The sequence below is a fragment of the Zootermopsis nevadensis genome, unplaced genomic scaffold (genome assembly GCF_977971745.1).
Source record: "Zootermopsis nevadensis isolate Lab colony 2312 unplaced genomic scaffold, Znev_1.0 Znev_ptg000217l, whole genome shotgun sequence".
Lineage (NCBI taxonomy): Eukaryota > Metazoa > Arthropoda > Insecta > Blattodea > Termopsidae > Zootermopsis > Zootermopsis nevadensis.
This window is the reverse complement of record NW_028259347.1, coordinates 326,439-339,345: the sequence shown is the minus strand read 5'-3', so window position 1 is coordinate 339,345 and position 12,907 is coordinate 326,439. Positions and strand designations below refer to the sequence as shown.

At 41.9% G+C, this 12,907-nt stretch overlaps 2 protein-coding genes and 1 long non-coding RNA gene across 7 annotated transcripts in view; all 3 read right to left on the bottom strand.

The window, feature by feature from the left end:
* The window catches only part of LOC147870686 (transcription-associated protein 1-like), a 28,268-nt gene extending 23,754 nt beyond the window's left edge, over positions 1 to 4,514 (bottom strand). For all 3 annotated transcript variants that reach the window (XM_087342156.1, XM_087342155.1, XM_087342157.1), the window contains exons 1-2: positions 4,383 to 4,514; positions 67 to 3,896 (exon numbers count right to left, since the gene is read on the bottom strand). The gene's annotated coding sequence lies outside the window, so the exon portion shown is untranslated. The remainder of the gene's footprint in view (positions 1 to 66; positions 3,897 to 4,382) is intronic.
* On the bottom strand, positions 4,207 to 10,185 carry LOC147870685 (transformation/transcription domain-associated protein-like). Of its 2 annotated transcripts, XR_015533250.1 has the most exons (5): positions 9,718 to 10,185; positions 9,148 to 9,245; positions 8,563 to 8,648; positions 4,574 to 8,292; positions 4,207 to 4,445 (listed from the first exon to the last, which is right to left on the bottom strand). XR_015533250.1 is itself a non-coding variant. In XM_087342159.1 (4 exons), the coding sequence occupies exons 2-4, from the start codon at positions 9,158 to 9,160 to the stop codon at positions 7,957 to 7,959; spliced, it is 435 nt and encodes a 144-aa protein (XP_087198285.1). In that variant the 5' UTR covers positions 9,161 to 9,245; positions 9,718 to 10,185; the 3' UTR covers positions 4,207 to 7,956. The 2 variants fall into 2 exon arrangements, 1 of the variants encoding a protein (XP_087198285.1); XM_087342159.1 differs by having other exon boundaries at positions 4,207 to 8,292.
* A 1,103-nt stretch (positions 10,186 to 11,288) lies between these two features.
* LOC147870684 (uncharacterized) lies at positions 11,289 to 12,346 on the bottom strand. 2 transcript variants are annotated; one of them, XR_015533249.1, is made up of 2 exons: positions 11,992 to 12,346; positions 11,289 to 11,900 (listed from the first exon to the last, which is right to left on the bottom strand). It is a non-coding gene; the product is annotated as an uncharacterized LOC147870684 (long non-coding RNA). The 2 variants fall into 2 exon arrangements; XR_015533248.1 differs by having other exon boundaries at positions 11,996 to 12,346.
* Between the last annotated feature and the right edge of the window lie 561 nt (positions 12,347 to 12,907).

Genomic DNA, 12,907 nt, shown 5'->3' with positions numbered 1-12,907 from the left:
TCGAGAATTAAACCAAACACAAGCTGAGACGTAATATCAAAATGGCCGACTGAAGCCCCAACTTACGTAAAGACTTCGTACATCCGCGCTGTACCGAAGCAGGAGACAGACAACCGGGAAAAACTCAACTTGTTCGGAGAAAACAAGTTTCGCGGAGCATGCTGGGAAAGGCAAAGATGAAAAACTCATCCACCGCGTGTCGGCAGAGATGAATAAGGGGCAGATAAAATTATACGTCCAGTAATAAAACACTCGAAGCGAAAATACTACGAGCAGCGAAAACTCAATGATTTAATCGAATGAAACCAAATCGCGGGACGGAGGGTGAGCCTCAGCCCCTAGACAAGATCTGTTGCCAGGTCGGTTAGTCGAAAGAGTTGGACGACTTGCCTCGCCCACGAGGTCCTGTTTCCTGTAGCGTGCGAGCGCAAAGCCAACGAGTTGGACTCGTCCGACTCGGGCGGTTCGTTGGAACCCGGCGCCCGGGCCATTGTCCGGAGCCGGGTCCGCGCCTCTGCTCGCTCAAGAAACGGCCTGGGCCTCCACCTCCCTTCGTGGGGCGCGGGGTGGTTAGGGCGCGGGGTGGTTAGGGCGCGGGGGTTAGGGCGCGGGGGTTAGAGCGCGGGGGTTAGGTCGCGTTTTGAATTCTGGTTGTGGAACCTATGTGGGATAATATGGGGATTTTTGGTGGGGAATCCTGCAGGATCGTGGGTAATATTATGTGGTGAATCCAGGGGAATATCCTGGGAATCATGGGTTGCGATCGTGGGATATTCTGTTGGAAATGTTTGGTGGCAGATTCTGCTAGATCTGGGTAGGGAATCCTTTTTTGGGGATCCTAGGAAATCTGTGGGGAATACTAGGATGGTCATGGGGAGTCCTGGTAAATCCGAGGAATCCTGGAGGGGGTTATAGGGGATCCTAGAGGTGATTGTCTTCGGGGATCCTGCCGTGATCCTAGAGGGCAGTGTCCAGGGAATCCTGGGGTCCTAAGGGATCCTGTGGTTCCTGGGATATGGTGATGCTGCAGGGATCCTGAGGGGATGGTCCCGGGGGGGCGATCTTGGGTAGGGGTGATCATGAGGGTTGGCCCAAAGAAGGGGATAGCCCTGGGAAGGGGTGCGACTGGGGTAGTGGCCCTGGGGTAAAGGGTGTGGCCCTAGGATGGCTGGCTAGCAGAAATATTGGTGAGAAGATATAACCTTGAGATTTTTTAAGACCAGTATCTACGAAACTATTGGGCCGAATTTGTCGTGGCTTCCTTGACCTATACGTGACCTCATTTTGACATGAGTATGGTCAATCAGGTATTTGCCGTTTGGCATAAATACGTATGACCTTGAGAATTTTAAAGACCTCTATCTGGCAAACTATTGGGGCGATCTTGTCTTGACTTTGTCATGACCTTGACCTAACAGTGACATCAATGTTACAAGAGAATAATCACTCTGATAACTGATGAAGATGTGAGGGCGAAATAATGTACAACAGTGGTCCCCAACGCGGTGCCCGCGTTGATAAGGAAAGAGGTTATACTGAATAATAAATGCCGTTCAACCATGAACATTATAAAATCAAAGCACAGTTCTCTACGTACTAATGCCCATCTTGACGATTGCGAGCAGCAACATCATCCTACTCTCCCAAATTTGTAAAACTGGCCGCTGAAATGCAGTGCCAAACATCACACTAACTTCCCACTTGAGTAATAATAATTGTACTTATAAAATTAAGTATTTTTGATTGCGTGGTTTCTTGTATCAATAAACGTCGTGTTGTTTTGTGTATTATTTGGTGTCCGTATCTTATTTGTCCAGAGAAAGGAAAAAAAAGGTTGGGGACCACTGACGTAAGGCAATACATGGCAAACATTATCATCAGTGCGTTTGGTGTAATCACGCACGTCTGCTGATATCGAAGTTTCAACGTTCCTACGTGCGGATATCCGTATATCCCATGTATACATAAGATCGAGATTAAATACATTTCTTTTGTACATTCATGTATGTCTGATGGTACTCATGTTGATATGGGTTGCCATTATCCACACATTGAAGGCAGATTCATATTTATTTATGACGGACTTTGCCACAGTACGTATGTGTTTGCCGCGTGGTATTCTACGTCCATACAGCATCCAGTTGATGTGATGTGTCCAGATGGGGGGGGAGGAGGTCATAAATGCAGAGGGAGTTAAAGAGAGAAAAGTAATGCCGCACCAGCTTGGCCCAAAAGTTATATTCTGAGCAAAAAATTTCGAAAAGGAATTCCCACATCTAGCATCTTAGCTTGGTAGGTCATGTAATCCTCTACTTACCCCCTCAAACCAGAACTATATTGTAAGATTTGAGGTTTCCACAGCAGATATTGTTTCTGTCATAATTGCGTTTGCGCAAATAGACTGGGAGCTTACGCCTGAATGAGGTACCCATCAACGCTTGTAGGGGGAGGTATTCCCATATGTCATTTCAGATAAATCCATTCAAACAGCACACCCAAGTTACTGCTATTCTTATGGGCACACACTCCAGAAGCATCTATACGTTAATGTGATTAAGTCAAGGTTGTGTACAATGTCTTCCGTGGTTTAATGCGTCACTGGGACATACGATTGTGTGGGTCGTATTAACCCGGTCAGTATCGCACTCCATTGCAGCAAGCTGCCACTACAAACAGTCCTACATATCGGGTGGCCATTATGTCCCATTCCACTTGCATGAATAAACGGAAAATCAGTTAACACTGACACGATATCTAGTTGCTACAGGTTGCAGCGTGAACTTGTAACTTAATCAGTACACGAACTGTAAAGAAGTTCTTGACATAATCTCGCACAGTGCTAGGACAATGGATGTAAAATAAAATGTCGTACCTTTAGTTGCAACGAAGATAAATGTTGCGAGCAGCGCCAACTGGGACAATCATAATTAATAAGAAAGCTGGTCATGTCGTTGACCGATTAACTAACTAGATGGCTTACCGAACCAGAAGGTTCATCACCGAACTAACCAAAGCCCTCCACCGGACCCTGTCCTGGGCCAACAAAATCCAGTCTCCTTCAACTCCTATCTCCCATAGATCCCGCCTGAGATTATCCTCCCATCTACGTCTAGGTCTCCCCAGAGGTCTCTCCCCCTCAGGCTTCCCGGTGCAAACCTCTTGTCCCATCCATGCACGCTACATGCCCAGACCATCTCATTCTTCTCGATTTAATCACCCTGACAATATTGGGGGAGGAGTACATATTTTTAAGCTCGTCATTGTGCAGTTTTCTCCATGCCCCATCATCTTCTCTCCTAGGCCCAAATATCCTCCTAAACACCCGATTCTCAAACACCTGCAATCTGTGTTCCTCCCTCTGAGTGAGAGACCATGTTTCGCACCCATACCACACAACAGGCAAGATTATTGTTTTGTATATTTTAATCTTCAGGTTCTTAGAAATCAGACGGGAAGACAAAATATTTCGAACTGAGATGTAGCGAGCATTTCCGGAATTTAGTCTCCTCCTAACTTCGTCGTGAGCATCATTTTGAATCGTTTTTGTTGTTCCCAAGTATTTGAACTTTGTCACACTTTCAAAGGATTTATGAGCCACCTTAATGTCTGTCGGGTACATCATCGTGTTCACAAAAGCCCACCACCGGGGTCTATCCTGAGTCAGTTGCATCCAGTTCACTCCATTGAGACCCATCTTCGTAAGATTCGTCTTAATGTTATCTTCCCACCTACGCCGAGGTGTTCCCTTCAGGCCTTGTAAACTTTCAACTCGCCCTAAAAACATCGGCTGAGGAGCTCGTCATGCATTTTTCTCTGTTATCCGTCCCACTCCCGTTTTGGGTCCAGACATCTTCCTCGACACTCTGTTCTCAGAGCCCCTCAGTCTATGTTCCTCCCTGAAAGAGAGAGACCACGTTTTGCACCCATAAATTCTTTGCACTCAATAATAGCAAACATTCCCCGGATTTAATCTGCTGATGTAGGGAGATAATGAGAGGGAGATTTGTCGATAATTAGGCTTGTGAAACCGGAATAAAATTTCTTCTCAGTTCCCTAAAACGCTTTAATAATGTCGATGTATCAAGATATGAAAAGCGTTAGAATTATTGTTCAGAATATAAACCCCACTTCTTAGCATCGACATATTTTTATTTAGATTCTGGGATACGAAACACGTTTAATTCCTTTAAAATTGTAAAAAGTTAATTGCCTACTGGAATATTCTTTTATTATCAATGTTGCCGTGAACACACACAAGTCAATCTAATGTTAATTGAAATTGTGTTAAAAAGAAGACAAGTCTAATTCTCGTACACGAGTTCAAAAATGCAGATGAAAACAATAAATGTGATGAACAATAATAATAAATAGGAATCCCTTACCTCAAACTTTGTTCAATTGTATGAGACCACGACGTCCACCAGCAATGATCGATCTAATCAAAACTAAAATGGAAAGAGTGGAGGGCAGTTTGACAGATTTCTTAATAATTCTTTTATTAGATAAGAACTTGCGATATTCTATATTAGTAAGAATTGCCACAAACAACATATTCCTTCCACCTAACATTTACCTTGTTACAGCTGAACCTAAACGATAACAAGCCGCTGCATCCAGTCTGTACAGAAAGTCATTATTTCACGGTCACCAACTCTGAAATGACAAATGTTCGTGTAAAAGACAGATCAATGGAAATGTCACCTTATATTTTAAACTGCGGCGTAGCTCAGACTTTTGTGTGGAAGGAAACAATCTTGGATGAAGATAAGTGCAAAATTCCTCTGACAGCATAGCCGAGTTTCCAGAAAATTTCAAAGTGCAATGGCCGTGACATTCCACATGAAACCAGATTCATTCAGAATGGAGTTGCCTCTTTCCACATCCTACGTCATTAGGAACCCTGCTTATTCCAAACTGCATTACAACACTGATATTTAAACACCGCAACCTATCTGCTGTCACACCACAGCGACCAGAATGGCATATCCAGATCACATCAGGTGTTCCGAGTAAAGGTGACGATTCTGAAGAAAAAGTAACACACACATCGCGAAGACAAGTTTACTGCAATTACTGTCATCATCATTATTGCCATCTTCTTCCAAACATCTGATCTGCCATATGCAACTTCCGTGCTCATTCTTTCCCTTTCTGACTGCCTCACTAGAATCGTAACAAACTGGTAATATTACCAACTACAAAACATCAGTGCCTTCCTGGACAAACACGTAGTAGCTAGTTTTAACACTTTTCTTAGTATTCAAATTGAGCCGAGTTGTTTTCTAACGATTACGAGGACGAACAAGACCTCAAAACAATGTAGAAATACACGAATTCTGTCGGCCAATGTACAAACGTTCTAGGCTACGCTTCAGGAAGTTGTCAAATGTCACTTTCATAAATTACAAAGGGACCCTTTTCCCCCGCCCAGTAACGTATCCAACGCAACGAATTATGGTCGTATCACGTAGGAAGATGGTGGGGACAAACGAAGTCAAATCAGACGACAAAACGATAAAGTAAAGCAAACGCGAAAAGCCGTTCAATATGACCTTCGTGACTGTGTGTTCGTAAATAATTTGTTTCGGCTACGGTAAAAAAATGATCATTTCCTTGTTAACCAAAGCAACGCGCCATTCATTACGCTAAACTACGTTCAATTTTTCTGCTACCCTTTTTAAAACAATCCGCAAACCTACGCCCACATCTTGGGGCAGATTTTTATTCAAAGTCTTGGTTACTCGTATGGTCACATTTCCAGCAATTACAGAAGCAGCAGTTTGCCAGAAGACAACTGCCTGCCTTCTCTCTCTCGCTCCACACCCAATTCACATAACATGATGGAAGGATGACTGTAAGTGCCAAAGAAACTGGCAGGGTGCTGGGGCCACCAACCCGGTCGCAAATACTTAGACATTCTGTAATGTGGACGTGGGGATTCCCCACTAAGTAAAGGAGAGCCACCAAAAATTTCTTACTTTGAGGAAACATCTCTCCATGACACACCAGCAGCAGCAATCTCAATGTAACAAGTAGAAACACAACAAAATAAAGAAAGCAATTCTACAAAACAATATTTTGTATCTGACATTACGTCAATAAACAGTTTTACGAGATGAGTTTTAGTGCACGCTGATTACTGAATTGACAGCATGTCTACACGAGAATTTCTGATTGTGGTCACAATGTTTATTAATATCCCGGGACCCCTTCAACATCGTGATCGTATGTTGATTGACTACCCAATAACAAGATCAATAAAACGTGCAACAAACAAAGCTACGTTCTACCTCCAAGAATCATACGCAAAGGAATCTTCACTCACAGACAGCTCAAACACTCTAATATTTTAACAAAAATCCTGCAAAAGAGCTGTACCACTTAAAGTCCTCTCCCTTCCATTTCAGCGCGGATTCTTACAGTAGTAGTTCTAGAAATGAAAGGAGGGGAGACACGGGTTTCGTATTGTATGCATTTCCTTCCTGATTTCTGCCCTCTAAAAAAATAACTGAGGGTTTTAGTGGGTGCGATATGGGAGCCCAAGATGAGAGGAAGGAGGGGTTATGTAAAAATATATTTATGAGGGAGCAGCTAAGGTGGTCAACGAACACCAAACAGACATCATATATCATTTCATTTCCAGGTCAACAATCTTTAACCAAGCTAAATGGTCAATAACTTCGGCCTGTCTCTCTCTCACACACACAAAAACACAATCTCTACATTCTTCCTATAAACAATCTGACTGACAACACTAACAAATTAGTCTTTCGTAAGCCAAGAACTCTTCACAACCATTTTACAGACATAAAATAACAATCCTGACAACACCAGCACTGGTACATTGTGACCCACATAAGTGGCACTGCCTTTCTATACTTGGTTCCAACCAACCAAACCACTCCTCAATCCTAATGCAAATCCCCTTACCCCACACGCAACCCCGGAATATACCAGAAGTAATACTGAGCCTCATCACATGTCCATGAGACTGACACCTGACAACTCTCAACTTATGGTTAAGTCTCAAATAAATGGAACCTCTGACAGTCATCTCCATTTTTGCAAGCAAATCCAAATTCATAACGAACACCACACCACAAACTTACAAGTTTTGTAACCGATCCCCTTGCTCAACACAGCAAACTCTCAAAATTAACCAAAAGCACAGAAAATATCCCGGCAGCTCCGCTCACTGTGCACAAAACTAAATTACTTACACTGGCAAATGCTCACTTATTAATTAGTAAACAGACCACATTAAAGGCTCCTCAGCACTGCACACATCTCACATGTAACAAAACCTTATCACAAATAGTCACCACCCTCGTCTAAAAAGGATAAATAAACCTCACATTCTGATATCCTATGAACAATATCATGAATGCCTCTAGCGTACCACAGATACTGCAATAATGCCAATCCCTCACCACATTTACGTCTTTCAACATATCAACTCTCACACTTACAATCACAACATCTAAAGTACCTAATAAAATTGGACAGACTCATCTCTCTCACACAACAACCACATCAAATACATTCTAATGCTCATGTACTCACACAACGAATGCCTGGTTCAGACCGATATCAGTCTCTTGCGGATACGAGGTTCCTTCTTTGTCCCAGCAGGTTTAATCTTCTGACATCAAGTCGGTCTGCCAACTGTTGCCGCACGTACTTCAACGCTTCTCTGGCTGGCAGTACGCGGATCACGTGGTGCTCAGTAAAATCTGAAGGATCATTCTGTTTCTCGTAATCTGCTACTCCCAGAAAGAGAAAATACATTCACATTCAAGAAATCAAGACATCACACTCTTCTAAGAACACACAGTTTTACTTCACCAAGCAGTTAACACTCCCACCTTAGCCAATGAACAAGGACCTTCCATTTTCAGAAGACAAATTCTGTCAAGTTCATTACAAACCCATTCACAAGTTAACTTTAAATACGGGTCACAACCAGCGACCTGACAAATTCTTAACTCCCTCGCTCACAGATTCATACTGGAGCCTTTCTTTCCTCCTCCCCAGCAAATTTAAAACATTCGCCAAGTGGGCCATTATTCCACACGTCATAATACTGCAACTACAAACTCTACAACTCACACACGTCACGTCAGACCCACGCAACTTCCCTTGCCACTGATTCAGTGGATATTTAACGAACAGTTCGCTTGCCGTCTGTTTGGAGCCGAGGTGTCCCGGCTTACACGGCTCCCTCTCCTCGTGCCCCATTATGACAGCAAGGGAGTCTATAAACACCAGTCGGTCCATGCCCTTCAGGTTCGCCTGTTTTGATGTCATAAAGAAAGGACGTAAATGAAAGATTAAGAAATGGCAAGCCACTACAACACAGCCAACATCTGTAGCACTTCTACTACTAAGGTGAATTCAACCGACAAGGGGCAAGAGGTAGCCGTATCAATTAGATTTATTTTCCATATCACCATCAGTAATGCCACTTTATAATGCCTTCTGGAAGCAAAGGTGGAAACTTCACCAACAGTAATATAAATTGTTTCAATGTTGAACAATCTAAATTTATAAAACTGAACTCACCAGCTGCCTGTGATATCGCCACCATTGTGCAGTGACACACAAGGAACACCGTCGTAACTCTTTCATGGCTGCAGCAACAAACACTCCTACCAACTTACACAACAGGCCTTACTGGCTGTTCCAGATATGAAGCAGACGCTTTCAACAAGTTCACGTACTAAATGTGGTTTTAAGAGAGATTTCAGGTTCTCACAGTGGTCTTTGGGTTCTAACACCACTTGGACTTACAGAAAACAAACACCGATTATGGTTTTTAAACATTTAATGGTTCGCTATATCAGCTGAAGTTATCGTTGTGACTAAGCGCAATGCCATGAGGCAGTGGGAGCATGGAGGTAAACTCCATGCATTCTCAATTATAGAACTATGTGGAGGTCAGCCTCAAAATGTGGTTCCTTAAACTGGCAAAGAAAAATCACGTTCTTCATTGTTTCTTTGTAGTCTCAATAGAAGAAATAGACAAGTTCTTTATTTCATTAAAAACATTTACTACTTTTCAGGACAAAAGGTCTTCTTCCTTCAATAATGGCATTGTAATTCAGAAAAGAATTTTATTAAACAATTTACTCAAATGGATGAACTTACCTGTGACTGCCATCTGGTGAGTGGCTCTGGCTTGCTTGTCCTGCAATCTGAACGGAATCCCATGGACTGCGGAGATCTCCACATGTGGATCATCAAAACTGCAACAGCGAATCACAATGAGTACAGATAATTACACTCACATCCTAATGTTCAATGGTCACAGCAGTGGCCAATGCAGTAGCTGCTTCCTAAATCAGCAACTGATGTAAGAGGCACAGAGCAAATGGGAAATCTGGGTTTATGATATGACAAAGAAATACATTACTTGTAGAAGCCTCCTGGTACTGGCATGATACTAAACACAAACTAATTGTGATACAGCCTCTAACGGGCTCACTGTACCAGTAAATAATGAGTTCTGGGTGCTCAGAGAAAAATCTATATCAGTGCCTCATAGACTGCCTTGGGACTCGCTTACAATTCTGCGAAGAAAAGCCAGTGATTAACAATCTGTTATGTCATGTTAGTACCATCAGGCTGGAAAAACATCTTTTATTTTGTACACTATTTTAATATCAAGAATGAGGTTAGTTTGACAATATTCTTCTGCCTCCAACTGCTCTTATATACCTTGGACAGGAGAAAAGCTGCTGCACTCTATTCTCATCATCATTAAAATTCAGGGATGCCACCAAGAAACAGCAAATTATTTCCCAGCACTGACGACGGTAGAACGGATCCGTCGTGCTTGACTTCTGAGCACTAGATGCTGTCTCCACGACCTGGAAAACACAAGCAACAGTTTCAAGTTATAACGACTAAGGAAAGTGAAATGTTTTAGTTACAGTAACTTCCATGCGGCATTGTTATAATACTTTCACGTACTGCACTTACTGTAATACTCTAAACACCTTTTCTCCACATCAGGGCGCATGTCATATTTATTTCCAGAAACTTTGGGTTTCATGGACACCTAGACTTTTATTTTGCAAGTGGAAACAAGTTTGACAAATCTCAACAACACTGAAATAAAAATTAACTACAAGCATATAATTTTTGTATAGTCTATGCTAACCCTAATAAACGTCAAAAAGGAACGTACTATACGCGTACCAAGTTATTTAATAATTTTCCACCAACAATTTAAACTCTAAATGATTTAAAGGTGTTCAAGCGTGCATTGAGAGGTCACCTCATCACTCACACTTTCCATTCTGCAGTTTATTTCACCTCTGCTGAAATTTCTTCAGTTTTATGTATATCTATAATCTATATTTAAAGTGGTTTTGCATTTCTATTTAAAATTCTGAGGTTTATGTATATTAATTTGTAATTTTTTTTAATACCTGTATTGCAGAATCTGAAGGTTATGTACATTCACATATAAAACACGTCCTTGCATTGTGTCAAAAGTACTGAGGTTTACATATATTGAATGAAGTCCTGAAGTTTATGTTTGTTGTATGAAATGACTTGTACTGCATCCTTTGGATTACTCCTAAGAAGGATCTATGGAATGCAAACAAACTCTACTCTCTAACATACCTGAATAATGCAATTCCTTATCACACACACTATTAAGGCTTTTTACATGCAAAAGAAAATAATCACAACAATGGCAGGTGTCAAAAGCTGCTTACCTTATAGAGAATAATTTCGTAAATTTAATATACTTCCACTTGCAAGTGAATTTATATTCTGCTTGCTATCATTTGTGGTGGAAAAGTTGGATAATTTTAAAAGAAATACAGATGTACATAATTGAATTACAAGATGTAAACCCTGCTAAATGTCAAAGAGGAGTGTACTTTACACGTGTCAAGTTATTTAATAATTAAAACTCTAAATTGTGATATAAATGTATTCAAGCCTGCACTGAAATTAGCTTTCATACTTGAATTGCAAAATCTGAAGGTTATGTACATTCATATGTTAAACACGTTCTTGTAATTCTGTCAAAAGTACCGAGGTTTACGTATATTGAATGAAGTCCTGAAGTTTATGTTTATTGTATGAAATGACTTGTACTGCATCCTTTGGATTACTCCTAAGAAGGATCTATGGAATGCAAACAAACTCTACTCTCTAACATACCTGAATAATGCAATTCCTTATCCAAGTAACAAACACTCCAGGTGCTTCGTTCTGTCTCGTTCTTCACATCTCCAACTCCAAATAAGCTGCTTCCCCATCACGCACACAACTGATCTTCTGAAACACTGATATTCAGACAAATTGGTCCTCCATGTCTTCGTTGATGCCAGTAAACACACACTACAGCTACAGTTCACATGAAAGTTGCTACTCAGCACATCCCCTGATCTCAAACTCCTCTTTGAGACAGACTAGGCACTCCCACTAAATCTATAACAGTACACCTCCTCGGAAAGCAAGGTATATAATCGCACGAGGGCCTGAGGTCTTCCTTGTGGCATTGTGAGGCATGCTACGAACACCCCATACTTGGTCACTAGGAATCAAAAGTGGGCAACTGTGGTGTGGTGTGGTGTGGTGGCCACATAACCAACATTACAACCTGTAACCCTAGCTGCTTACTTCTAGCTTCTTCACTGCGATAAGCTCTTGCACAAAGTTAAATCAACAGCTACTGAATTTCCACATGCAAGTCACAAAAACAGAGGCTGCCACCACGAGTCTGTGGGTCATCCCAACCGCATCGACTGATGAATTGTGTCCATCATGCACAGTGGTCATGTCAGCTACCGGAGCAAAGTCTTGCTACCTCCGTAGTAATGATGGACTCGAAACTGCATAACGGCTGAAGTATCCCATATGCTTGCATTCACGCCTACCTGAAACAAAACCATGTACAGAAATAAACATCCGCATTGAGAGACCAGTATTAATTCTTACTACGAAGGCACTCTACACCACATTAATAACCTACTGGCAACTAATCCGGCCTTTCGTGCAACCAAAATATTTCCCACTTTTCGTACTTCACACAGGAGAAAGATGACAAACATCAGTTCAAATAAACTTGCAAGCATTGGAAATATAAGAGAGTAAAGCTGCACTCGACTGGGCATGCATCCTACCATCACGCCGTCCGAAGTAAACAATAACAGCAGAGGAGCAGCGCCATTTTCTCGCACGCAGGGACGGCAACGTCTGAAAAACAGCGAACACATCCCGCCACCGGCGGAGCATGAGGGATATTCAATGATCAATATGTGCGCACCCTGACGAACTGTCCTGTCATCTACCGACAATACACCTGAGGTACATGCCCGTCCGCGAACACTACACGTTACTGCCGAACCAAATGCTGACTGAAATACCACTCCAAAGACTGTAAAATTATGAAGACCTCAAACTTTATTCCGTGAATACCTTTAGTGACACATCTTCTCCTTTAAAAACGACAGGAAGTAAAGAAAAAAATTAAGGCGAAACGAGCTACCAACTTCGCCTATAAGAAACCAACTACCAATCATTTCCATAACCTCAAAAATCATAAAATAATTTATGAATCCAACCACACCCAATAAACTACAGCTCAATCAACTTAGCACAAAGCACTATGAAACAAGTAGCCAACAATTTTCATCTACATCGCCTACATCCTAGGGCACATTTGTCACATAACCTGTCGGTCGCCGTTATGATACTGCTCAGATTGATACCAGACACAACTCTTGAATACCTGCACGTCTACATATAAATCACCCAGTGAAATCGTCCACGTCCTTTCCAACACGAACTTATCCTCGTCACATTTCATGTTGGCACTCAAGACATCACGGAAATTCAGCACCGACATTCTCCCTACGCGATAATTTCTCACAAGTAATTTTGC